At 46.4% G+C, this 25153-nt stretch overlaps 1 protein-coding gene across 11 annotated transcripts; it reads left to right on the top strand.

Moving 5' to 3' along the window:
* Positions 1-7613: 7613 nt before the first annotated feature.
* On the top strand, positions 7614-22346 carry LOC114144563 (far upstream element-binding protein 3-like). 11 transcript variants are annotated; one of them, XR_003595511.1, is made up of 19 exons: positions 7614-7762; positions 11943-12051; positions 12615-12648; positions 12853-12899; positions 12971-13042; positions 13115-13172; positions 13269-13431; positions 13505-13603; positions 13840-13941; positions 14024-14126; positions 14349-14663; positions 16657-16817; positions 16909-16979; positions 17266-17345; positions 17579-17647; positions 17780-17851; positions 18567-18664; positions 18743-21192; positions 21862-22346. XR_003595511.1 is itself a non-coding variant. In XM_028017516.1 (19 exons), the coding sequence occupies exons 1-19, from the start codon at positions 7673-7675 to the stop codon at positions 18749-18751; spliced, it is 1677 nt and encodes a 558-aa protein (XP_027873317.1). In that variant the 5' UTR covers positions 7614-7672; the 3' UTR covers positions 18752-22339. The 11 variants fall into 11 exon arrangements, 10 of the variants coding, with proteins under 10 accessions (XP_027873317.1, XP_027873312.1, XP_027873314.1 ...); XM_028017516.1 differs by having other exon boundaries at positions 14349-14449; positions 14525-14663; positions 18743-22339; XM_028017511.1 differs by having other exon boundaries at positions 18743-22339.
* Positions 22347-25153: the final 2807 nt, after the last annotated feature.

The following is a 25153-nucleotide window of genomic DNA, read 5'->3' on the forward strand; positions in this document are numbered from 1 at the left end:
AGTTCGTTTTTTAGTCGAAAGTTCATAACCTACGTAGCCAAAAGAAATTACTCGCGGAAGCATATTCGAGCGGTTATTTCGTATTTCGTTCCCTGAGCTCTGTAGCTTTGCCGTTTTTTTAAACGTCCAAATCCTGTTAATTTGATTGGTTGTGCTGCAGCTACGTACACATACATACATAAGGAGAGAGGAAAACCATAGTGACGGTCTGCGCATATTGATACGGAATGAGTGACATTAATTAATGACGCCACTTTATAAATAATGTGTTTTAAATTTTAAGACTGAGTAAAAAATATCAAGTCTTTTCAAGTAAACAGCTTCAAGTCGAGTCAAGTCCCAAGTCAATGGCATCAAGTCCGAGTCTTTGAGCATTTTTTCAAGTCATGTCTCAAGTCGTGATTTTAACGACTCGAGTCCAAGTCATGTGACTCGAGTCCCCACCTCTGGTTAACATGGGTGCTAACATTAGTTAACTTGGGTGCTAACATTAAATACCTAGTGTTTTCACCTAGTGTGAAAACATTAGCTGTGCTAATGTGAGCAATCTAGTTTGCTAACATTAGCACAGCTAATGTTATTTAAAAAGTTAGCTGGCTAAGGTGTGTAGCTTATCTTTTTCAGGACTGGTAGTAAAATGTTGCTTCATAGATTTCTGCTTCACCAGAAATCTGCAGGATATCTAAACTGCTTTCCTTCCTTTTAGCTCAGTGACTCAAACTTTGATAACTAAAAGCGATGTGTGTCATAAACGTTCATATCTGTCTTCATGCTCTCATTTTTACTGAACCTGTGGACTTTCTCCTGCTGCTTCTGTCACTAGGTCGGACTGGTAATCGGGCCGGTCCTGGTTCTACCGGGTCTTCAGCTCTGGGCCTGACAGACTAGCCGGTCCTCATAGAGCGTTAGCGCTGGATGCTAATTGAATTTCATGGCTGTCTTTGTGGCGACCCGCCACCTTCTGCTACTGTTGTCGTCTCTGTGACTGAAAGAATCAAAGTGTGTTTGTGGAGGGAGGGGGCAATAAATGGCTCTTTTCAGCAGCTGTGTGTGTGTGGGGGGGCGAGGAAAAATAGGGGGGTAATAGACAAGCCTATATACTGCTGAACAATGGCGCCCCTCCCCCGGCGGTGGCGGGGGGCCACGAAGGATCAAGGCCTTCCAGCCCATGAATTCATTGCTGTTGCTTTCTGGATGAGGAGGCGCGCTGCCTTGTCTTCATCGCTGAAATGAGCAATAAAAGAGGTTCAGGGGGGCAACAGGGTGGGGGTAACAGAGTGGTGGGGGGTGATACGAGTCGGGGGGGGTTTAGGGAGACAAGAGAGAAACTTTTGTGGAGGTAGAGAAGGAGAAGAAAGGCGAGGAGTGTGGCGAATGGGGAGTGACGGGCGGGTTAATCTGGCATCCATCTGCTGCCCCCCCCCCATGCTGCAGCCACCGAAACATCGCACTAAATGTTCCTGGACTGGGGCTTTTGTCAGCAACACCCCCTGCTCTCACCCCCCTCCACAAAACACTTAATAATGAGATTAAAACTTCATATAAATGAAGTGTGAGTGAAAGGAGGTGGGGGATTCCCAGTCCAACCAGTTCATTCACCAGTCTGCTGGTTCTGACCGGGTCTGTGGACTGAAACGTCTGCAGGAGGAAATGATCTCTGAGTTCATGAAGGTCTGATCTCCAGAACCCAGAACCTGTAGCCTGGTTCTGATCTCCAGAACCTTTCGTCGGGTTTTAAAACCTTTCCAGTCATATTTGTGTTTTCGATGCAGCAGCAGTAACAGTAAAGATTAAAGAGCATCTGGGGAAATGGTTGAAGGCGCCATGGTGACATATTATGGTCTGTATTGTACACAGAGGGTCAGAGGTCAGGTGACTCTGTAACCACTTCCTGTCTCTGCAGGTCGACTTGCTAACGCTAACGAAGCTAAAGGTACAGAAGCAGATAAAGAATCTGAAATGTCGGACACAGCAGTGGAGGAGACGAGGACTCTTCTGTTTCACCTGCTGACACAGGGGGCGCCACTGAGCCAACGATGTCAACGTTCCTGAGCTCCTAATTGCTAGCTGGCAGGGATACTAGCACGTCATCAGAGCAACCTGTCACATGTTTTTCTGGGAATCAGGAGTTGTGCTTCTGGGTGCCACCACTAGTTGGCGCCCTGTCAGCTGAGATGGCAACTCGGCATTGAAGCGTTTCTGAGGTTACTGCTGATGCTCTGAAGGATTCAGACCCGAGTCCCGGCGCGCCACAGGAAACGCTGTTGGTGTTCAGGTATCATCATCATCTTCAACGACCTCCAGGTTTATCAGCCTGGCGCCCTCCAGGCTTGTTTTTATGTCTAGCTGTAGTTCATAATGTCTGCCTGTAACATTTTCAAATTACCCGTCAACTTTAGGCATTTTTCAGCTGGTAGAGCACTGAGCTCAGCGGTTTCCAGATGGTTGGAGGAAGGGGAGCGTCTGGGCCCGGCTGCCAGGCGGTGGAGGAGGTGTCATGCTCTGGGATCAGAGTTAGAGTTGATGTACAGATTGTTGTTTCAGAGCTGGATGGATTCCCATGATGGGATGTTTTCAGGTAAATAATTGAGCGAGGCTGAAGGAGGCGATGGTGGTGAGGAGGAGGAGGAGGAGGAGGAAGAGGAGGAGGAAGAGGAGGAGGAGGAGGAGGAGGAAGAGGAGGAGCAGGAGGAGGAGGAGGAGTAGGAGGAGCAGGAGGAGGAGGAGGAGGAGGAGGAGGAGGAGGAGGAGGAGCAGGAGGAGGAGGAGGAGCAGGAGGAGGAGGAGGAGGAGGAGGAGGAGGAGGAGGAGCAGGAGGAGGAGGAGGAGGAGGAGGAGGAGGAGGAGGAGGAGGAGAGGAGGAGGAGGAGGAGGAGGAGGAGGAGGAGGAGGAGGAGGAGGAGGAGGAGGAGGAGGAGGAGGAGGAGGAGGAGGAGCAGGAGGAGGAGGAGGAGGAGGAGGAGGAGAGGAGGAGGAGCAGGAGCAGGAGGAGGAGGAGGAGGAGGAGGAGGAGGAGGCTTCATGTTTATGTTGTGGAGCTGAATACAGACAGCCTGATTTCAGCCTCCTGTGAGTCTGATGAAGCTCTGCAGACTCTCGGCCTCCTGCTGGGAGAACAAACAGAATCTCATCTGGGTTCAATCTGCTGCGCTCTGCCTGCCTTCATCAGCCTCCTGCTGGGCCGGACCCGTCCAGAGCCAGAACCTTCACTGCCATGCAGGATCTAGATACCGATGAGCTGAAACTCATCCTGTCTTTTGATGATGTTCTTCATTTCTTTTCTTTAATGAGATAAAATCATCAGAGATGTTCTCTGTTTCCTCCATCAGGCTGTCTGACCCATCAGCGCGTTCTGAGCATGCTCAGTGGAGTGGACCGGACCGCTGTGGATGGGTCCAGGTCTGAGGGACAGCAGGCGGCGCATCCAGAAAACGTCTTAAATCCATTATTGTGTCAGATACGATCGTCTCAGGTCTGAATGTTCTGACATTTAATCTCCTTACTGGGTTTTTTTCTCATGGGACATTTCAAGCACCAGTTAGCATCGGCTTGAGGCTAATGCTAAGTAGTGGCTAGTATCCTTGATAGCTAGCTAGCATTTTTGTGTCTGTCGTGGATGAAGCACTTGACATGTGAGGAGTGATGGACTACAGCGACAGATTCATGAACGTCACTGAGCCGACAGAATATCCAGAACTTTCAGCACAAATTTATGGTCATTTAGCTGGAAGTTGTTTGTTTTCACTGCCATCTCGCTTCTGTTGCTAACTGGTATGAAGTGAGAAACACTCCAAGCAAAAAAACTTTTAGCTTCGCACTTTGGGTGTTAAGGCTGCCTCACGCAGGCAAAAGAAGTTTAATGTCCAAACTTGTTGACTGTCTTGGTTGCTTTTATTTTCCTTTTCAGCAATAAGTTACAACGTTCAAACTTTCCTTTGATCTCCTGTTGCTCTGGTAAAACCAAAGGCCCCAAACCCAAATGCCTGCTGGTCCTTTACCAGGCCCCTACACTTATAGAAAGTGGACTGACCCACATTACTTCCTGTCTGACTCAGAAAGAATAAGTAAGAAAAATAATAAAACAAAAGATAAATAAAATCAACAATTTTTAACCTGCAAATTAACTCTGTAAATAATACAAAAAATAGAAATTTAAGAATAAACTAACAAAATTCAAATGGATAAAGAAATAAAGAATAAATAGCTCCAACATATAGTTTTACTGCCTTAACTTTCATTAAAAAAGCCTTCAATGTGTGTAGCAGAAACCCTGAGCTCCCTCTGAGCCCAGACCTCCAGGTTCTTTGGTACCTGAGAGACTCACCTGAGCTGAGAGGGAAACTGGATCTGTTTGATACTTTTAGCTAATTCAGAGTTTTTGTGACATTTCTTTATTTTGTCTTTATTGTAATATTTCATCTTTTCAAAGTAGTTTTTGTATTTTTGCAAAGTAAAACCAAGAAATGTTTCAGCGTTTTTGGAAATGTCTTTGTGTTTGTTTCATATTTTGATGTTTTTAACATTTAGTTCATTTATCTGAACCGCTGGCGCCAAAACAAGCAACAAGCAGAGAGAATCTGATCAGGTTAAAACCCTCGGATCGGATCCAGGACGGACCGAGCCTCGCTGCGCTCAGGCGCATGCGCGGTACTGCGGAGCGCCACAGGGGGGCGGGGCTGGGGTGATGAGGTGAAATGGTCCGTGAACGCACCAGGGCCGGCTCTAATCATCTGGATAATTCCTGTTTTTCTTTCTCCTTCCTCATCATCATCATCATCATCCTCATCATCATCATCATCGGTGCTCTGCCTTCATCTTTGAGACCCAAACAGAGAAAACTGCTGCTTCTGCATCCATCCATCATCCATCCATCATCCATCCATCATCCATCCATCATACATCCATCATCCATCCATCATCCATCCATCATCCATCCATCATACATCCATCATCCATCCATCATACATCCATGATACATCCATCATACATCCATCATACATCCATCATACATCCATGATACATCCATCATACATCCATCATACATCCATGATAATGACTGAAAAAGAAAAGAATCAAATTGTTCTAGTCAAAGTCCGCCATAAATAGAGCGCCATGGCGGCCATCTTTGCTACCATAAACGGCGCTGCTAGGAGGCTACGTTTTTCTTCTTTGGGGATTTAATCGTATTTAATTAGAAACATGAACGATCAGACTAAAAAAAACAGATTTTGTTGTTTTTTTAAATCTTATTTGAGCATCAAGACCTGCTGGCAGCTTTAAGGTGTGTGTTCAGAGTTGCCATGGTTACCAGAAGTTGGCGGCAGATAGAGGCAGACTCTTCTCCTTCAGCAATATTTTGGTTTTATTGTTTCATGTTTCCCTGAATCTCTGGCAGAACCGGGCCGGTCATTACAGCAGAACCAGGAGAACCTCCGGCTGCTTACTACTGGCGGCTGCTCTGATTGGCTGCCGCCTGCCGATGGCTGCTCTGATTGGCTGTTCATGTCCTCACAAGACTCACAGCGGTCCTCACAGAGGCAGACCTCCGCACAGCAGACACACACACACACCATTGATCTTTTTCTTGCACTCAAGAAGCAATAATGACAGACACACACACACACACACACACACCCACCCACACACACACACACACACACACACACACACACAGAGCTGGTCTTAATGCCACTTTAAGGCTGTTAGTGTTTCCTGTTGACGTCCAACAAGAGGCTCTTCACCAGACATTATTATCCAGCTGCAGAGACTCCAGGCTAATGCTAAACTGCTAAACACATAAAAAAAATGTGTGTAAATTTACGTTAAACCACTAAGCACACAAAAATCTGCAGAAGCCGATGCTAGCCGTTAAAATTGCCTCTCAGTCTGTGTCTCCTTCCTGTTGACTGGTGTGAGACTCGCTAACAGCAAAGTCCTGTTTCTTTTGCCTCATATTGTCACTTTATAGTTGCTTGAACAGGATGAACAACGATGAAAAGTTTGCTGTGACATAAAGTTAATCAAGTCATGAAAATGGGAATAATTGGTTTAAAAGGTAAAAAAATGCCAGCCATCTTGAAAAATGCCAGCCATCTTCCCATCAGCCATCAAGTGGAACATCTGAGCATGCTTATTTTTATGCAGCTTTATCTGTTTACAGAAATATTCGGAACTAATAAATGTTGTTTTCTGTTTGCAGGTTTTTAATAGATGATCCAGAGAACTTTTAAAAACAGATCAACTGTACGCTAAAGAACAGGTTGGTTCCTCTAACGGTTTGTATTATAATATAATCCTTTCTACTTTCACTCCAGATTTCATCTGATCATTTCTGGATTTTTGTTTTCTTCTCTTTTGGTGTTCATGATTTGGTCTAGGTGGGTCTTTCTGGACCTAAATGCTGAGTTTCTGTCTCCACACAGGTTGGATCTGATGTCTGCCTCAGAGTTCATTATGTTTTCAGCTGATGGAAGAACTGGACTGTTCCTCCAAACTGGTTTATAACCAACTAACTAACCAGCCTGACTGACTCACTGCTAACTAGAACTGACCGACAGACAGACAGACAGACTGACTGACTGACTGACTGACACCGCCGCACAGAATGGAGGTCGACCTTCTTCTTCTTCTGCTGCTCAAACTTCTGCTCTCCCCACCTGTGGAGCTGGCTCGAACACGTGACTCGACGCGGAAGTGGAAACAGCGCAACGAGTTGTCAACAGCTGAGCTATTACAGAGATCGTCTAAGAATACGATGACCCACTCCACAGTTTAGCTAAATAGATTTTGTTTTTAAAATCTGTTTTTAAATTTAAACCAAACACAAACATATAAATACAAGAAACAAACAATAAATGATGATGTTTAATGCTGGAGTGCTATAAATGAATATTTTCAAGTCAAATCCAGAGATTAACAAACAGATTCAAACCATTTCTTTAGCTAACACCTGTTCACCTTGGGAGTTATGAACACTGTCCACGTCATTTGATACTGAAAAATAAAACAATATTTTATTTATTACGGTTTACAGAAGCTATGTGTGAAAAATTACAACACAAGCATTTGATTGGGTGTGAAATTTTATTGGACACTTTTAAGATGACTGAAGTTTAACAAAGTATAAAAAAGCTTCTGTTTTCAATAAAATGCTGAAAAAAAATAAAGCCAAAGTATTTTGTATAAAAAATCTTTTAGAAATATATCAAACAGTTATGGAAATTTTAAAAAAAATATTGAAAAATATGCAATAGATTTTAAATTTTGGGAAATTTACAGATTATATATATAAAAACAAGTATTCTCTTAATCATACTTCTTATTTATTTTCACAATAATTACACTCAGATACACTTAAAAATGTATTATGATCACCATATATTTCATTCTATTTTATATTCATGGTAGTTTTCGTCCTCTGATTAATAACTTAGTTTTCCGTTTTTAGTTTATTTTACGTGTGTATTCTGGATTTAGGTGCTGTATTTATACCATAAATTATGTATATATTTAATTTCAGCAGGATATTTAATGAATAACTGAGTGAACAGTGTGCATCCATGTTGACGATCCCAGAGAGCATCTGAAAACGGACTCAGAGTGAGCCCTCTCGCAGCTCTTCCTCTCTCTGCGCAGCTAGCAGCGGCGGCTAATCCGGCTAACGGCGGCGGTGATGGCGGAGCTGGTGCAGGGACAGGCCTCGATGAACCAGCCGGGGCTCAAGTCAGACGGCCTGGTCGATGTTTTACAGAGGGCCCGGCAGGTAACAACTCCTCTGGGGCTTAGCACACACCTGTTCCGGGCGGAGCCGCGTTGTTTGGACCGAGTCGGAGCACTTTTCATGGTGTTTGAGCTGTTGCTGCTCCGAACTTCTGCTCCGTCAACACAAACACACTTAGCATGCTAACTAGCTCAGAAAGGTGCTCGGAGTTGGACTTGAGGCCGGTTCGGTCCGGTTTACCGGGCCTGACACGGTTCCCGAGTTAGTTTGAGGGGAGTTTGTGGAACTGTCAGCGGGAACGGAGCGCAGGGGGAGTCGGGGTGGAAGTGACGGGGGGAGCGGGACTCAAGTTTTGGCCACACGTGTCAGAGAGTCTGCGAGGCAACCTGTTGGTTCCGAGCGGGCAGGAGGAGGGGAAAGCCCGCTCACCGGTGGGCTGCTTCTGGACCCAGCCACCGGTTCTGGTCCGGGTAGGGGGTCCAGACCCGGTCGGCGGGACGGACGGAACCCCCCTCCCGCACCGCTCCCTGTGCGGGCGGCTGCTTACCGTGAGGTGGGAAGGTAGAAAGTAGGCTGGGTTATGCAACAGGGAGGGGAGGGGGCCCTGCTGCTGCTGCTGCACCCACTGACTCACCTGTTCAGGTGGCTCCACCCGCCCGGACCGGGACCGGGCTGGGGGTTTCAGCCGGGGCTCTGTGGAGGTGGGCGAGAAGTTTCTGGAGCTGGAAATGGATCGGAACCACAAAAACAGAACCATAGACTCAAAAAGGAGCCAGGCCTGGCAGAGACCAGGAGAACCATAACCGAGCTGGAAAAAGAACCAGAACCTAACAGCAGAACCAGAATTGAACTGGTACCACAAAAACAGAACTGAATCGGTACCAGAACCAAACGGGGAACTAACAGCAGGACCAACCGAACCCAGTCAGAAGTTAAGTTTCTTCTTCTCCTCTTTCCTTCAGAAAGGAACCAGAATCTGATTTATAATCAGAAATAGTTTATTTTTCTCCAGCCAGTCAGGTCTCCATAGAAACAAACGTTTCCAGCGTGTCGTTTTAAAAACCGTCGCTCAGGATTGGTTTCAGAAAAGTTCTCTCCACATCAACAAATCCGTTGATTTAAACATGCCAGTCCCACAGGGGGCAGTGTAGCGCCACACTAACACCTGTCAGCCAATCAGATGGCCTCAAAACAACCACCACTTCCTGTTAGGAATGAAACATGGCGCCCGGAGGTTCATCTGTAGGTGGAGCTTCGTTTAGAATATAAAGATAATAAATCCAGATGATGTTGATCTGGAATCGTTTCAAAGCCGATATGTGAATATTAATTAGCTGACCTTAAATCTTCCCATCTTTTCTCACACACAAATACAGAGTTTCTCAAATGTCCAGGTTGGTCAAAGTTTTCATAAATTATAATTTTTAATTATATTAAACTGAGATTTTGTTTGGATGAAAAGCAAAATTCATAAAATATCTTGGTTCTCCCAGATATTAGGTGGACTAAACTATAAAACAATAAATCAGTTTATTAATGGCAGAGTTTCTCCCAGTAAACCTGCTCAGCCGGCGCCGAGGCGTCGGCCATGTTTTTATACTAAAACATGTTAAAGTGACAGAAAATGTAAAAATATTACTGGGTTATTAAATGTTACTGGAAAACATCTCCAGTGAAACAATATTTAAACCACAACTAGTATCAAAAACAACAAATAAAAAAATTAATTAAGATGAATATCAATTATTTTCACTTCTGTTTAATCCAAATGAAGTCAGCGGCTCCATGAGGCCCCCAGGGGCCATAAATGATCATATTAACACAAACCACAGATACATAAATGTAACATTTATTTAATGAGGTTAGCAATGCTGCTGAATTTGATTTAATGGTTTCAGCATAAATAGATTAAAATATTTTAAATTGTTTAACATTTAAATGTAAGATTTTAAGGAGCTGTTTACTTTGTAAAAGTTCAAGCAATATTCATAGTTAGATTGTTTTGTTACCATAGCAACAATCTGATGCTGTGAGTTTAATCTTTGACTTTGAGCTGTTTGTTCATAAATACAAATTAATAAACTGTAATTATAACTGATTGTTTTCAGGTTGGCCAGTTAATCTACTCTCTCTCTCCCAGATTAAATCCAACACAGAAGCTGTTAGCGGTGCTAATGTTTTTAGCAGCAAGAGGGGCCCCTAGGTCAGATTCTGCCCCAGGCCTCATGCAGCCTGGGACCGGCCCTGCAGGATGAGTTCAATCTGCTGCACTGAGATTTAATTTAATGCTAATGTGGCTTTAGTAGCAGAAACTGTTTTGGTTGCTCCAGTTTATGGACGAGTTTCTCAGATCTCTGGACTCATTAACTCTGACTGACTAAATGGACAAAACATCTGATATGGTTTGATGCATCGTAACCGGAAAAATATTACTAAAAAAATATATACAAACAGCGTGATGCGTGACTATGAGGCAAACGTGAAGCTCCTCACTGGCTGAACCTGCATGATGAGGTTAGCGCTGGTTAGTTAACCGCTAACGCGCCAACCAACCAGGACACAGACATGAACTGTACAGGGCAGACAGCGCCACACGCTGGGCAGCTGTTGAGACGGAAACGACCCACATAATTCGTTGTTCACAAATATAAATCATTCTCAGCGCTCCATCAACGTTTCACTGAAAGCCACTACAAGTGATTCCTGCGGTTCATGTAGAGCTGCGCAACCAGAGCTAACACAACCAGAGCTAACGCAACCAGAGCTAACACAACCAGAGCTAACGCAGTGGGTTTAAACTACCTTGAGTTCTCAAAAGACACACGATTCCTCACAGGGGGTTGATGTAAATATCCATACAGGTCAGCCTGTGTCCAGTTTGAGTGAAAGGAAGCGCGCGATCCCGCTGAGGTAAACTTCAGAGATCAAGCAGAGGCAACGGGCCGAGGCGCCAGCGGCGTGACTGGCCCACATTCCCGGCTTTAAATGCATCAACTATAAACTTATCCTGTAGGAATAAATTTGTTCCGCCAGTGAAACGCTCAGAGCAACAGAGATGGTTTCAAATTCAAATAAAAATTTATTTATTTTTTTGGGATTATTAATTTTTCTAAAAATAAAAACAAGCAACAAGGCGTCGCCCTGCAGGTTACCTGGAACGATTTAAAACTTCCAGATCTTCATGTTTATTATCTGAACGTGGAAAATATCAAAAAACAATAAATTACTGGATCAAAACCTTTCCTCTCTGCTGACTGTAATTAGACTGGTTCTGGTTCTGTTGGGTCGCAGCTTCCCACTCAGACCTGTAGTTTTACTGCAGGCACACAGGGGGCGATACGGAGCTGGCGTGTTGGCCGTCTGCTCAGAAAGAGGAAGAGGGTTCCAAGATGTTTTCAAAACCGACAGAAATGTTCCTGATGATACTGATTTGGTTTTTAGTTCTGAGCCAAAAATCACAACAAATTCTTTAAATTAAAAAAATTCTCAATTATTAAATATTTCATAAATTCTGTTTATCATATTTAAAGTTAACTAAATAACTTGAACGTGACTTTTATTATTATAATAATAAACAAACATGGCCGACTGGGCAGCAGCAGACGATATTTAACAGAAAAACTAAAACCGTCTCCGTCGTCCTTCTGACTTCCTGATCCGCCGGGAACGCCGATTCTATGTTTTGGTCACTTCGCTCTCTGATTGGCTACCCGGGGTGATGGTCATGTGACAGCGATGCAGCGTAGGATTGTGGGATGTTTAACTGAAGCAGTGAAGGCGGTGCATCTCTGTTAGCCACCACAGCTAACCACCAAATATTGGCCAGACCGGCCTAATATCCCAGATCAGGTCTAGATCAGACTCGGCGTACCGAAAGCTGAGTCGCATGAAGAACTGATAAAAAACGTTTTTAAAACAAATCTGACATTTTCCAGCTGGATTTCTGCGCTGTGACTCAAACAGGAACGTAATGTTTGCTAGTTATGTTCAGAAAAACTTGTAAAACATACAAATTTAACTTTTTTTTAATTTATCCTTTATGTTTTCAAGAGTCATTGTGTGCTGAATAAGTACCAACTTGCTAATTTCTCAGTATCTGTTCTTAGAATCAGCTGGTACATAAAGTACCGAGTCTGGAAAACGCTGGCGTTTATGTTTATGTAAAATCTCCAGGTTTGATACGTTCAACGATGATAAACTGAGTTTTCTCTTTTTGTCTCAGATTGTGGGGAAAATGGGGGGAGAAGCCATGTCCCACCTCAACAGCTCCTCAGGAAGCGTGGAGTCCACGCTGTACTACCCTGGACAGAAGCGACCCGGAGAGGACGGAGGTGAGCCGGACCAGGGAGCGCGCCTCATGTTTGGCCTCCATGATGCTTCTCAAACCTGAGCTCAGCTGTTAGCTGCGCAGCTTCTGAAGACCTTTGGTTCTGAAGTGTTAACGGTTCCAGATTATCGATTAAATCGTGTTTCAACTAAATTGAAACACGACTTAATCCTCCAGACCTGTAGGTGGCGCTAAGCATAGAGTTTGGGAGAAGGCCATATAGCCTCCACATGACGTCTAACACACCGTCTCCCTGACAACGGGGGCTCAAAAGAGTTTAATGTTCCTGTGTGGGCGGGGCTTAGGCTACAGCGAACAGCGGCGCGTCACGGTATAAAGCAAACATCCGCTCTGGTCCGGAACGGGTCCAGACCGGGTCCAAAGAGTAGTTAGCACCGTTAGAATGTTAGCACAGTTTCTGGAGAATGTCTGCAGTGTTCCTCAGTTGTGGGAATTTTAGGTCTGTTCTGTGACCTTTGACCTATCAGAAGCAACCATGTTGTTCCTGTTTGCAGTCAGTGAGACGGATCAGTAGACGTGATCTAACGGTGGTTTCTCTCTCCTCAGTGGGTAACCAGCTCCCAGCCATGGGCCATCAGAGGTAGGAGCAGCTGCTATTGATCACACACACACACACACACACACACACACAGCAGGGATCCCATAATCCTTTGCTCTCAGCTCCATGTTCTGTTTGCTAATAGCGCTCAGTGTGAGCTGAGATCATTATAGATCCTTCACCTGTATGTGTGTGTGTGTGTGTGTGTGTGTGCGTGTGCGCGTGTGTTCATGTGCGCGCGCGCAGGGTAATGACGGAGGAGTACAAGGTCCCGGACCGGATGGTGGGCTTCAGTGAGTACCACCCTGAGGTTCTGGTTCTGGTCGGCGGCGGCCCGCTCACCTCTCTGCTTGTTGCTCCTCAGTTATCGGCAGAGGCGGCGAGCAGATCACCAGGATCCAGCTGGAGTCGGGATGTAAGATCCAGATCGCCTCAGGTGAGTCCGGAATCGGCCCAGGACCCGGTTCTGACCCGGTTCTGACCCGCTGATGGCTGCTTTGTGTCTCAGATAGCGGAGGGCTGATGGAGCGGCCGTGTTCACTGACGGGAACTCCAGAGAGCATCGAGTGAGTGTCGGCGGGCTGACCTGGTCCGACCAGAACCGGTTTGTCTGGTTCTGGTTCCTGTGGACCCGGCTCTGTAACGGTTCTGGTTCTGTCCAGGCAGGCGAAGCGGCTGCTGGTCCAGATCGTGGAGCGGTGTCGGAACGGGCCGGGTTTCCATGGTGATGGCGACGGCGGCGCCGCGGTGCAGGAGATGCTGATCCCGGCCAGCAAGGTGGGGCTGGTGATCGGCCGCGGCGGCGACACCATCAAGCAGCTGCAGGTAGGACGAACCGGACCGCCGGGGGACGGGTTCTGCTGAGCCCGCCTTCAGCCTCTGGTTCTGGTTCTGCCAGGAGCGGGCCGGGGTCAAGATGATGATGATCCAGGACGGGCCGCTGCCGACCGGTGCCGACAAGCCGCTCCGCATCTCCGGAGATCCCTACAAAGTCCAGGTACCGGAACCTCTACACTGAGCCGGTTCTGGGTCCGGACCCGGTTCACGGGCCTTACGAGGTGACAGGAGGTCAAAGGTCATTGTTGGAGCAGGTCGATGCAGAAAGCTACAGCAGTCATGAATCTGGATGAGTTTAGATTCAGGGTCAGAGGTTCTGTCTGGGTCCAGAACCTTCCTGGTACGAGCGAACATGGAGTCCTCCGTGCTAAACCTGGTTCTGGTTCCGATCCACAGGCGGCCAAGGAGCTGGTTCTGGAGGTGATCCGGGAGAAGGATGGGGAGTTTCGGTCCGGACGCAGCGACTTCGGAGGCAGGCTGGGCGGAACCAATCTGGACGTAAGACCGGCCCCCGGCTCCAGAACACGGACCGGACCGCCATCCCCACGCCTCGCTAACCCCAGGTCCAATCTGTCCACAGGTTCAGGTTCCGAGGTTCGCTGTCGGCATCGTGATTGGCAGGAACGGAGAGATGATCAAGAAGATCCAGAACGACGCCGGGGTCAGAGTTCAGTTCAAAGCAGGTCGGGGAACCGTTGGAAACGGGTCTTGAACTGTTCAGTTCTTAATAAAAGCAAACTTCCACTCCAGACCATAATAATAATCAATGTTCCAATAATTGATCCGTTTTTAGTTTTAAAGACAGAAGCTGAGTGTCTGGTTCTGGTTCTGGTTCTCTGTGTTTGATGTTTAACATCCCCCGGCTGAGGGAAGCGGTTCTGACCTTTGACCCTGGCTGTATTCAGATGATGGCATCAGTCCGGAGCGCGTCGCCATGGTGATGGGTCAGCCGGAGCGCTGCCAGCACGCGGTCCACCTCATCAACGAGCTCATCCAGACGGCCCAGGTAAGCCTGGCGAGACCAGAACCGGCGATGCAAGAACCGGGTCAGAACCGCCCCTCATTCCTCCCCTGTGTCCAGGAGCGGGACGGCTTCGGCTCGGCCCTGCGGAGCTCCAGGGTCAGAGGTCGCAGTGACTGGACCATGGGCTCTCCCGGCCCGCTGCAGGAGGTCACCTACACCATCCCAGCTGATAAGTGCGGCCTGGTCATTGGCAAAGGTAGGCGCACAACCCCCCCCCCACTGGTTCTGCTCAGACCGGACCCTCCGCTGACCCGGCCTGAATCGGGTCAGAACCGGGAACAAACTCTGACAGCCACAGAGAGGAAAAACATTAACCATTCAGTGTGTGGGGCGCTGTGGTGGGGCAGGGGCAAAGCACGGCCCACGTATTGAGGCCTTGCTCCCCGTGGCGGTGGTCGCGGGTTCGAGTCCCAGCCTGGTGACATTTGCCACACGTCTTCCCCCTCTGATCGCCCTGTTTCCTGTCAAACTACTTTCAAATGAAGGCCACTAGAGCCAATAAAACCTGAAACAAAACTTTAAAAAAAACATGCAGTGTGTGTGTATGCAGTGTGTGTGTGTGTGTGCAGTGTGTGTGTATGCAGTGTGTGTGCAGTGTGTGTGTGTATGCAGTGTGTGTGTATGCAGTGTGTGTGCAGTGTGTGTGTGTGTGCAGTGTGTGTGTGTATGCAGTGTGTATGCAGTGTGTGTGTGTATGCAGTGTGTGTGTATGCAGTGTGTGTGCAGTGTGTGTGTATGCAGTGTGTGTGTGTATGCAGTGTGTGTGTGTGTGTGCAGTGTGTGTATGCAGTGTGTGTGTGTGTATGCAGTGTGTGTGTGTATGCAGTGTGTGTGTGTATGCAGTGTGTGTGTGTGCAGTGTGTGTGTATGCAGTGTGTGTGTATGCAGTGTGTGTGTATGCAGTGTGTGTGTGTATGCAGTGTGTGTGTATGCAGTGTGTATGCAGTGTGTGTGTGTATGCAGTGTGTGTGTGTATGCAGTGTGTGTGTATGCAGTGTGTATGCAGTGTGTGTGTGTATGCAGTGTGTGTGTATGCAGTGTGTGTGTATGCAGTGTGTATGCAGTGTGTGTGTGTATGCAGTGTGTGTGTATGCAGTGTGTGTGTATGCAGTGTGTGTGCAGTGTGTGTGTGTATGCAGTGTGTGTGTGTATGCAGTGTGTGTGTATGCAGTGTGTATGCAGTGTGTGTGTGTATGCAGTGTGTATGCAGTGTGTGTGTATGCAGTGTGTGTGTATGCAGTGTGTGTGTATGCAGTGTGTGTGTATGCAGTGTGTGTGTATGCAGTGTGTGTGTATGCAGTGTGTATGCAGTGTGTGTGTATGCAGTGTGTGTGCAGTGTGTGTGCAGTGTGTGTGCAGTGTGTGTGCAGTAACCAGCAGCCACATGATGACATTCATTTCTCTGTGTGGCTTTTATTTTGGAAGCTGCGGCTCGACCGTCTGAACCTCCACACACACACACACACACACTCTGCGTTCATATTCCATGTTTTTTTTCTACTCTGAAATAAATGGAGCTGAACTCTGAGACCCAGGAGGAGAAAAGATATTGATTATTTTAGTGATCAATTATTCTGACATCATTTCATTCTGCAGATTTTTCATTTATGAAAAGTTATAAATAAAAGACACAATTACACTAATAATTGACTTCCTGATTTAAATAATTTTATTGATTTATTGCCTGCCGATCAATAACTGGATTCCTTTAGTGGACGATCGAGAGGAGCTCAGTTATTGATTATCTGATCATTAATTGGATTGAAAGAATCTAAAACTGAAGAAATCTGGGAGATTTCCAGGTTTACCTGTAAAATGTTTCTCTATTTTCTTCAGTTTTGGTTTAATTTCTTTCAGCCGATCCTTTTTTAGTTTCCTCCAGTTATTGATTATTGATTACTGAAGCAGTGAGCGGTAATCGACTGATCAAAGTTTTTTAATTTAGAAAAACCAGAAAATGTTTCAGTGATCCGTCAGATCTCCAGTCAGAACCAACAGAACCAGAGGCAGGTTATGATATGAGGAGCTCCTGGTTCTGATGGGTCCACACAAACCAAGTCAGAACCAGGAGCTCCTCATGAGTCCAGCTGCTCTGGTTCTGCTCCTGGTAGAGTTTTTGGCTCAAGTCCAAGTCCTGGTCCAGGTCCAGGTTCTGGTGAACAGGAAGTGACGCGTGCTCCTCCCTCCAGGCGGTGAAACCATCAAGAGCATCAACCAGCAGTCCGGGGCCCATGTGGAGCTGCAGAGGAACCCGCCGCCCTCCACCGACCCCAACACCCGGGTCTTCACCATCCGCGGCTCCGCCCAGCAGATGGAGGTCGCTCGCCAGCTCATTGACGACAAGATCGGGGTGAGCCGCCGGAACGCGCCAAGCTGGGGGTCCGGCCCGGGTTCTGGTCCGGCCCGGTCCGCGCTCACGCTTCCGTCTCGTCTCCCTGCAGGGATCGGGGATCATGAGCAACGGAGGATTCGGCTTCGGCCCCTTCACCCAGGGCCCTGCTGCCCACCAGAAGTAAGGGCCTCTGACCTCTGACCTGTTCACTGCCTCCCAGCCAATCAGAGGCTCCATCTTCAGGTGTAAACAGGAAGTGAGGAGCTGAATGTCGTGGATCGGTCCAGAGCGTTTCCTGATGGTTGTTTACAAAACAGAAAAATAAAAATTAACACATTTTCCAACAACAATCAAAATACAAACTGTTAGAAACACTGCTAGATCCTCCTCTGTAGATCTATAGATCCTCCTGACGACGTGATTGGTCGGTTGTAAGCAGGTGTTCACCAGGTGTTTGTGTCTGCAGCAGCGGCCAGCCGTTTGTGACCGGCGTTTGGGGGAACACCTACCAGACCAGCTGGCAGAACCCGGGACAGCAGGACCCAGGTGGGACCACACACACACACACACACACACACACACACACACACACCCCACATCCACAGCTCTGGCTGCAGCTGCCTCCTCCTGCCTGGGTTAGTCGTGAGTTTAGAGAAGCACCAGGTTGGTGGTCAGAAGCTCAGAGCTGCTGGTTTGCAGTTCAGCGGCTGAAGCTGTGTGTGTTTGTGTGTGTGTGTGTAGGTCACAGTTTGGTTGTGTGTGTTTGTGTGTGTGTGTAGGTCACAGTTTGGCTCAGACAGGACAGATGGACTACTCCAAAGCATGGGAGCAGTACTATAAGAAGCTAGGCAAGTGCACACACAGACACACACACGGATACTGTGCAGCCTTCTGAGGGAAGGGAGAGTTCACCCGGCAGGAAGCGGCTGCTGGACGGCCAGAGGCTGACGGTGTGTGTGTGTGGGTGTGTGTGTGTGCAGGTCAGCAGAACCAGCCTCAGAACATGATGACGGACTACAGCAAGGCCTGGGAGGACTACTACAAGAAACAGAGTACGACTGCATGAACGCTCACTTGTTGCTCACTGTAGAGTCCAGTTCTGATCCGGTACGGCCCACTTCCCTCCACCTGACATGTGAAACCGTGGCAGCTGCCGTCAGGGAAGGTCACGTTAAACAGAACCAGACACACAATCAATTAGGATGGAGATCCGACACTAACACGGCGTTCCGTCCCCATGGAACCCGCTAACTCTGGGGCCCGCTAACTCTGGGCTACGCTAACTTGGGCTATGCTAACCCTGGGCTATGCTAACTCTGCTCTACAATAACTCTGGGCTACGCTAGCTTGGGCTACACTAACTTGGGCTATGCTAACTCTGCTCTACAATAACTCTGGGCTACCCTAGCTTGGGCTACGCTAACTTGGGCTATGCTAACTCTGCTCTACAATAACTCTGGGCTATGCTAACTCTGCTCTACAATAACTCTGGGCTATGCTAACCCTGGTCTATGCTAACCCTGGGCTATGCTAACCCTGGGCTATGCTAACTCTGCTCTACAATAACTCTGGGCTATGCTAGCTTGGGCTACACTAACTTGGGCTATGCTAACTCTGCTCTACAATAACTCTGGGCTACGCTAACTTGGGCTACGCTAACTTGGGCTATGCTAACTCTGCTCTACAATAACTCTGGGCTACGCTAACTTGGGCTACACTGTAACATGAGCGGTTCTTGGTGTCATGGTGGTCTTGTTGTTGTTGCAGGTCAGTCGTCTCAGCAGAGTTCGGTGCCAGACTACACTGCAGTGTTAGCAGAATACTACAGACAGCAGCCCTACCTGTGGAACCCCGCCCAGATCCAGGTAACACCGGAGGCTCCGCCCTCCTCCGCCGGGCCGCGGTGAACCCGCTGAACCACCGTGTCGTCTTGTTTCCGCCAGGATCACTAGAGGTTCCTTCGTCTCGGGCTCCAGGCGTCGGACGGTCGTTGACAGCAACCAAAACGGGGTTTCCAAGCAACGCTCTGCCGCTTCTTTCTTCCTTTTTGTAGAGAAAAACTAAGGATTAACTGAAAAATCACAAACTCTTTTCTTTCTGTTTTTTAACCTTACAGAGTTGATATTTTGTCAGGCAGATTTTTTTGGACTAGCCTCTGGTCTCCACAGCATAGACCTGATTTTCTTTTTTTTTTGTTTGTTTTTTTATCAAACTTGAACTTAAAGATCTATCAGTGTGGCTTTGAACAAAAACAAATCCAGTATAATCTATATTTTGTCTAGTTTTATTTTTCTGATAAACGGTAAAAGGCTTAGCAGTCTTGAGTAAGAAAATCAGATATATTATTTTGTTCATGATAATGTTTTAAAGCATGCGTCAGATTGTGTGTTGACTCTCAGTTATCTTTTTTATTTTGGCATAGAAATATTTTAATAGCGTTGGATGGAAATGTGATGTTTTACCGTCAGAGATAAAACTGTATTTTGTACTAAATTTCTGCTCGCTGGGTCTTTCTACTCACCTGATTTCATTTGTTTGGTCGCCATCTTGGAGGTGCAATGACACGATTGTTTTCTTTGGTTTGATGATTCTTCTTCCTGTTTATCGATAGTGAACTCTCTAGGTTTTATTATGTAACGATGAAACAAGTGGCGATCATATTGTTGTCTAAAGCCAGATCTCTCTGTGGTCGAAGACGTTTCCTGGCAGGAAAGAACCTCAGCAGTTCAGCACCACTTTTTATTAAAACAGGAGAATATTCCTTGTTTTCTTCCACAGTGAAACTGAATTATTGCTGTTAGTTCTGCTTAGTTTGTGTGGAGAAACGTTGAAGCTGGTCAGTGTTACCTCAGCGGATGTTTGCTGAATGAATGTCTTTAGGTGAATGTAGCTGAGTGGATGTGGGAGACGAATGGACGCTCACGTTCTATCAAAAAGTCCTAAACCAAGTAATCAGGTGAGCCTGATGGTTTAACATGTGAACACTGTTTTGCCTTGACAAAATTTAAAAGAGCTGACAGAATAAAAAGCTATTGATCTTTGACATTTACTGATATTCTTTTTCAACTTGCTAACAAACTGCCAAACGTGGAGCGCTCTATGCACAACTTTGCTTTTTGTTTTAACCAACGAAGCTCAGTAAATCTGGCCTGCCATGCGTGAAATGTTCATGTTTTCCTCCCAAATATGCAAATGCAACATATAAGTTAACGGGAACTGAAGTAACAGCAGACGGCTCTTTTCTAACCAGCAAACTTAACGTCCCTTTATTGGCTTTGAGTATTTCTCTCCAGTAACATTTTAACAGACATTAAGAAATTAAACAATCATTAAAGTTAACCCTCTAGTTACTTTCAGCAAAGAAATAATGTGAATATTCTGCAATGGAAATAAAAATAAATGTAAAATATCTGTTAAACTTGCTGATATTTTAACTTCCTGACAGAAGCTGAGCTTCATCTGCATAATCTTTAAACAAAATATTTAGATGTAAACCGTCAGATTTTTATCTCTGTTCTCAATATGCAGATTTATGCTAACCTGTGATGTCATCAGCTCACAGGTTAAAGGTCAGCTCTGACTTTACAGTTAACATCAGAGATAGATTTTAAACTCAAAAACATCAAACTAGATTAAATCTTGTTAAACTACAGGAGAAAAATGACGACTTTTCTAAATCCAGTTGTGAATTTAATAAAATAATAAAGTGAGAAACAACCAGCAGCAGTCGGACTATCAGCATTTTAATATTTACTACGTTTCATTTTTAACATCCTAACTGTTGTTTCAGTGTGAACAAAAACTTAAATACTGAGTAATTTAACCCCAAACCAAGCTAGCTTAGCTTCATGCTAAGCTCAGACTCATCGTCATCCTCCAAACTAACCCTGCATATGTACGCTCATTAAAATTTAAACATCTTACCCAGGTTGCATATCTTTGACATAATTAGTGTTGATTTTCCAACTAACTGTAAAAATGGCTCCAGACTTCAGTTCTGATAAGGGTTAGCATAAGGAAGAACTCATCTGTGGATTTGAAATTAATAAGCTACTAAAGATTTTTTCAATATTGCTAGGAAAACGGACAAAACCAGTAATTAAATGGCTCCAAAGAAACAGCTGGTGTAAATGGTTAAATATTAAATATTAACTCCAAAATGATCCGTTTTAATTGATGAGCTGCCAAACCTGCTTTGAGTTCAATGTTTTCCTGCCTGGTTTAACAATAATTTAGCTGAAAGTGGTTTAGCTAAGCTAACAGAAGCCATTACCTTAGCTTCTTGAAGACATTAGCTTAACATTATGTGTATCCGAGCGGTGCTGATTTATGCTTTATCTGTGTGTGTGTGTGTGTGTGTGTGTGTGTGTGTGTGTGTGTGTGTGTGTGTGTGGTTATTAAGGGTTGGTAATGTTCCTCAAAAAGTAGTTCTGTTGTTTTCACAAACTTGCACAAATGTAAATATATTTTTGGCTTTTCTTATTGAAATTCAGCTAATTTACTGTTTAAGCTTATTTGATGCAAATTTGGTAAAATTGAAAGACTTGTTCATTTTATTTTTTAAGAGATGTCAGTCCTGAAGTTTTTAGTTTTGTCTATTTTTTGAAATCTTTGTTTCGATTTTTCTACAAGTTTAATTCCATCTGTTGCAGTATTTCAGGTTCGTTAGCCAACATGTCCTGTTAGCTGCAGGTTTGGTCCTCAGATTATTAGCGAGCTGCAGTTTGCTGGGTTTGTTCGGTAGCCATGTCCGCGCGGCCAGCCGGCGGCGGCGGCGGCGGCGGCTGCTCTGTTAGCGTCGGACCACAGAGAGGTTTGTCTTGTTTCCGGAGATCTGGCTGTTATTGAATCAATGGTTCTGCTTTCTGTGTGATGATGATGATGATAAAGACAATAATAATGAGTTCTCCTCTGCAGGGGTTTATTTAAATCGTATAAATATTCAGTTTGTCGATGAGACGCTTTGGTTTGTGTACATTTCCTCTGGCGGTGCTCTCCTCTTAAAATGGTGTGTTTTTGTTCTACTGTTTAATTCACATGTTGTGTTTAACCGATCTGCGAGTGTGTGTGTGTGTGTGTGTGTGTGTGTGTGTGTTTCCTCAAGACTGCTAGGTGAACTGCCTCCTGCTCTGCCCCCCCCGGAGCGCCGCCCGTCCCGGCACCGGTTTGGTTCCGACCCGCCTGTAATTGGGCCAGAGATGAGCTGAAGCTCCGCCCCTTTATGGCAGGGCGGCTCCGGGTCGGGCGGCGCCGCATTGTTAAAACAGCTGGAGTGGATTCATGCCAGGTGTCCGGTTCTGGTTCCGACAGCTGCGACCAGAACCGGAGCTGCGCGCACCGGCCCACTTCAGCGTCCGGCTTCCTGATGGGAGTCGGGTTCTGGAGGGCAGCTTCTGGTTTCATGGTTTCTGTTCTTTTTCTAATGGACAGACGTCCGACTGTAACCTGCAGATTTTTCTATTAGATTCTATTGACAGACAGAACCGGGCCGCGGGCTGCTGTTAATCTGAGGGCTAATAAACCGGATCCTTGTTTCTGAGTGAAAAAGTCTCTGTGGGATTTTTATGGTTTCAGGACAAACTGAGGAGCTGAAACATCTGGAGCGTTTTGTTCCTGATAGATCTAGATCTATAGATCCGCATTCGTTCATTTCTCTCCCGGCAGCCAAACTTTGTTTCTGACATTTTTAAAACTGAAGACGTTTTTCTGGCTTCATTTTACTGTAAACCATAAAAAAAGCGTCTGAAATCAAAACCTGTTAAAATTTAAGCAGCTAATTTTTGTTCTTAAATATGAATAAAAACATTAAAATGAAGGAAAAACCTCTTCAGCTCTGGACGTCACATCTTCAACTTGGGTCAGATTTGGTTTTATGACAATTATGGATGAAATTCTGCTTGGCTCCAATCAGCGGACCAAACTTGTGTGTTTTGGGTCAGAACCGGCCCGCGGCCCGCCGCTTGAGCCCCGCCGGAAGGAGGTCGGTGTCCTGACATGAACACGGTTCTGATCATTTATTCATGCTCCCTGAGCGGCGCAGATGGTTCTGGTCGGGCTAACGGCGTGATGTCATCGGGTCGCTAAAACGTTCCTGTAATCACCGCCGAGCGGCCCGGGGGCCCGCGGGCCGCCGGGGGCCGCTGGGGCTCCCAGGAAGGACTCGCCGTGGAAACGGATATTTACAGGAACATGAACGAGGAAGTTCTGAAGAATCTGGACCGGTTCCAGACGGGGCCCAGAACCCTGCAGAACCGAAGAGGAAAATGAAACGGTTCCTGATGAAACCGGTTAAATTCGGGAATAATAATTATTATTATGATTATTGCTGTAGTTCTGGTTCCGGTCCGCAGTTCTGGTTCCGGTCCGCAGTTCTGGTCCCTCCAACTGAAACTGATTGTGATTAATTTATTAATCAGAACCAAAGTTGTGAAGGTTCTGGATGTTTTCATGATGGACTGAAGCTCTTCATGTAGCGACGGAACCGGCCGGTTCTGTTTGTGGTTTCAGAGTTCTGGTTGGACCCAGGGGTCCGGTTCGGCTAATGCATGCAGCTCTGCGGTCATAAAGTACCGGAAGGAGTTCGGTAAGTACCGATGAAGCGGAGACCTGATTAAACATTAACGTGATGGGGATCTGGACCCGGTCCAAATGTTTTCCCTGAAGGGGCCCGGCGGGGCCGCGCCGGTTCTGACCCAAATGTTCTGTCTGAGATTATACTGAAGATTTACCCCGAACCGTCTGGATCAGAACCAAGGATTGGACCTGGAGGGATTCCTCCAGAACTTCAGTTTGAGACGACCGGAACCAGAACCGGATTCCTGGTTCAAACTGAAGTCCAGGTCCAGTCGGAACTGGGCGGGTTGATCAGCTCAGCCGAACCGGGTTTATGAGCTTTGAGAAACGAATCTTTGATTTCTCTCCTGAATTTGTGCCGCCAGACGGAACCGAACCGGAACCTGGAACAGGTTTTGATTTATCTGTTTATGACTTTTATATTTGATCATTTTTATGTTTTTTAATTTTTATGGTTTTTAATTTTTATATTTTATAAATTTTATATTTTCTCTCTCTGCTGATCGATGAAGTTTTCCTGGTTCTGGTTTTCTGCGGGTTTTCAGTTCCAGCAGAACATTTCGGAACCGCGAAGTTTTCCTGGAAATGTCCTGAAGGTCATCGGACCAGAGGCCGAACCAGAACAGGTTCGGAAACATTTCTGGAGAAAAGCAGGCCGATGTTTGGGTCATAGAACCTCAGCAGAACTTTTTCCAAATGAGATTTAATTTTTTTTTTAAAAAGCGGGATGTGGGAAACCGTCCGGAACCGAGGACTCTGGGTCCGGCTCTGATGTTCTGGTCTTAGTTTAGTTCTGCTGGTTCCGGAGAGAAGCTGAAGCTCTGGACCGAACCCTCCTCCTCCCCTTGGTCGGGAGGAAGGTGCGTTGGGTTCGGTTCGGTTCGGTTCGGCTGGTGCAGCTGACTGATGATCATTAAAAGGTTTTTAAAGCGGATTATTGCGGCGCGCGCTGCGTCTGTCCGCCGCATGAATACTAATGAGGCTCTGCGCCACTTAATCACGTTAGCGGAACAATATTATTGCGCCATTTGGGCTGATTCCCAGCCCCCCCCCCTGTCTGTGCGCGTGCCAGTCACCTGCCGCCCCCTCCGCCTCTGACTTCCCGGCAGCTGATCGGGCTGAAGTGGCTCGTTGTTGTGGCGGCGCGGAGCTTTTTGTTGGGAAGCTCATTAAAGCGGGTCCATGCGGCCCAGACGCGCCTCTCCATTAAGGAACCGAAACGCCCGGATCCGCGTGCGTGGAGCCCCGCTCTGCGCCACGCAAAGAAAGCAGGGAGAGAAAGGAGGACGCAGCCTTTCTCTCTCCTACGAATTGAAAAAACATTTGCAAATCTGCTTTTATTCCCGGATTTTCTCCCCTTTCTCTCCTCTCAGACTCCCAGGACAAAAGCGCCCGGTCCGGCCCGGTCCGGCCCGTTCGACTTGGTTCGGCCCGCTGCGGGGCGCACGGAGCTCCGCAGCGGCCGGCGGGGCGGAACCGGGGCCGACGCCGGGAGAGGAGCCGAGAAACCGGGCTGCAGGGCTCGGTGACCCCCGGAGCTCCGGGAGGAAAATTCATGATGTTGAAATTATGTTTTATTTTATTTGTAGGAACTTTTTAAGTTTATATTTATTTTATTTACTGGGATAAAATATTTAACTGTGGGATTATAAAGGATTATTTTTTTTATAGTTTTTATTTTGTTTGTTTCGCCAGAAATTCAATAAATTTGAAATATAAATGAAATATATATTTATTTATAATATATATATGTGTCGATGTATTTAAAAAATAAAAACCCG

The sequence above is a fragment of the Xiphophorus couchianus genome, chromosome 5 (assembly GCF_001444195.1).
Source record: "Xiphophorus couchianus chromosome 5, X_couchianus-1.0, whole genome shotgun sequence".
NCBI lineage: Eukaryota > Metazoa > Chordata > Actinopteri > Cyprinodontiformes > Poeciliidae > Xiphophorus > Xiphophorus couchianus.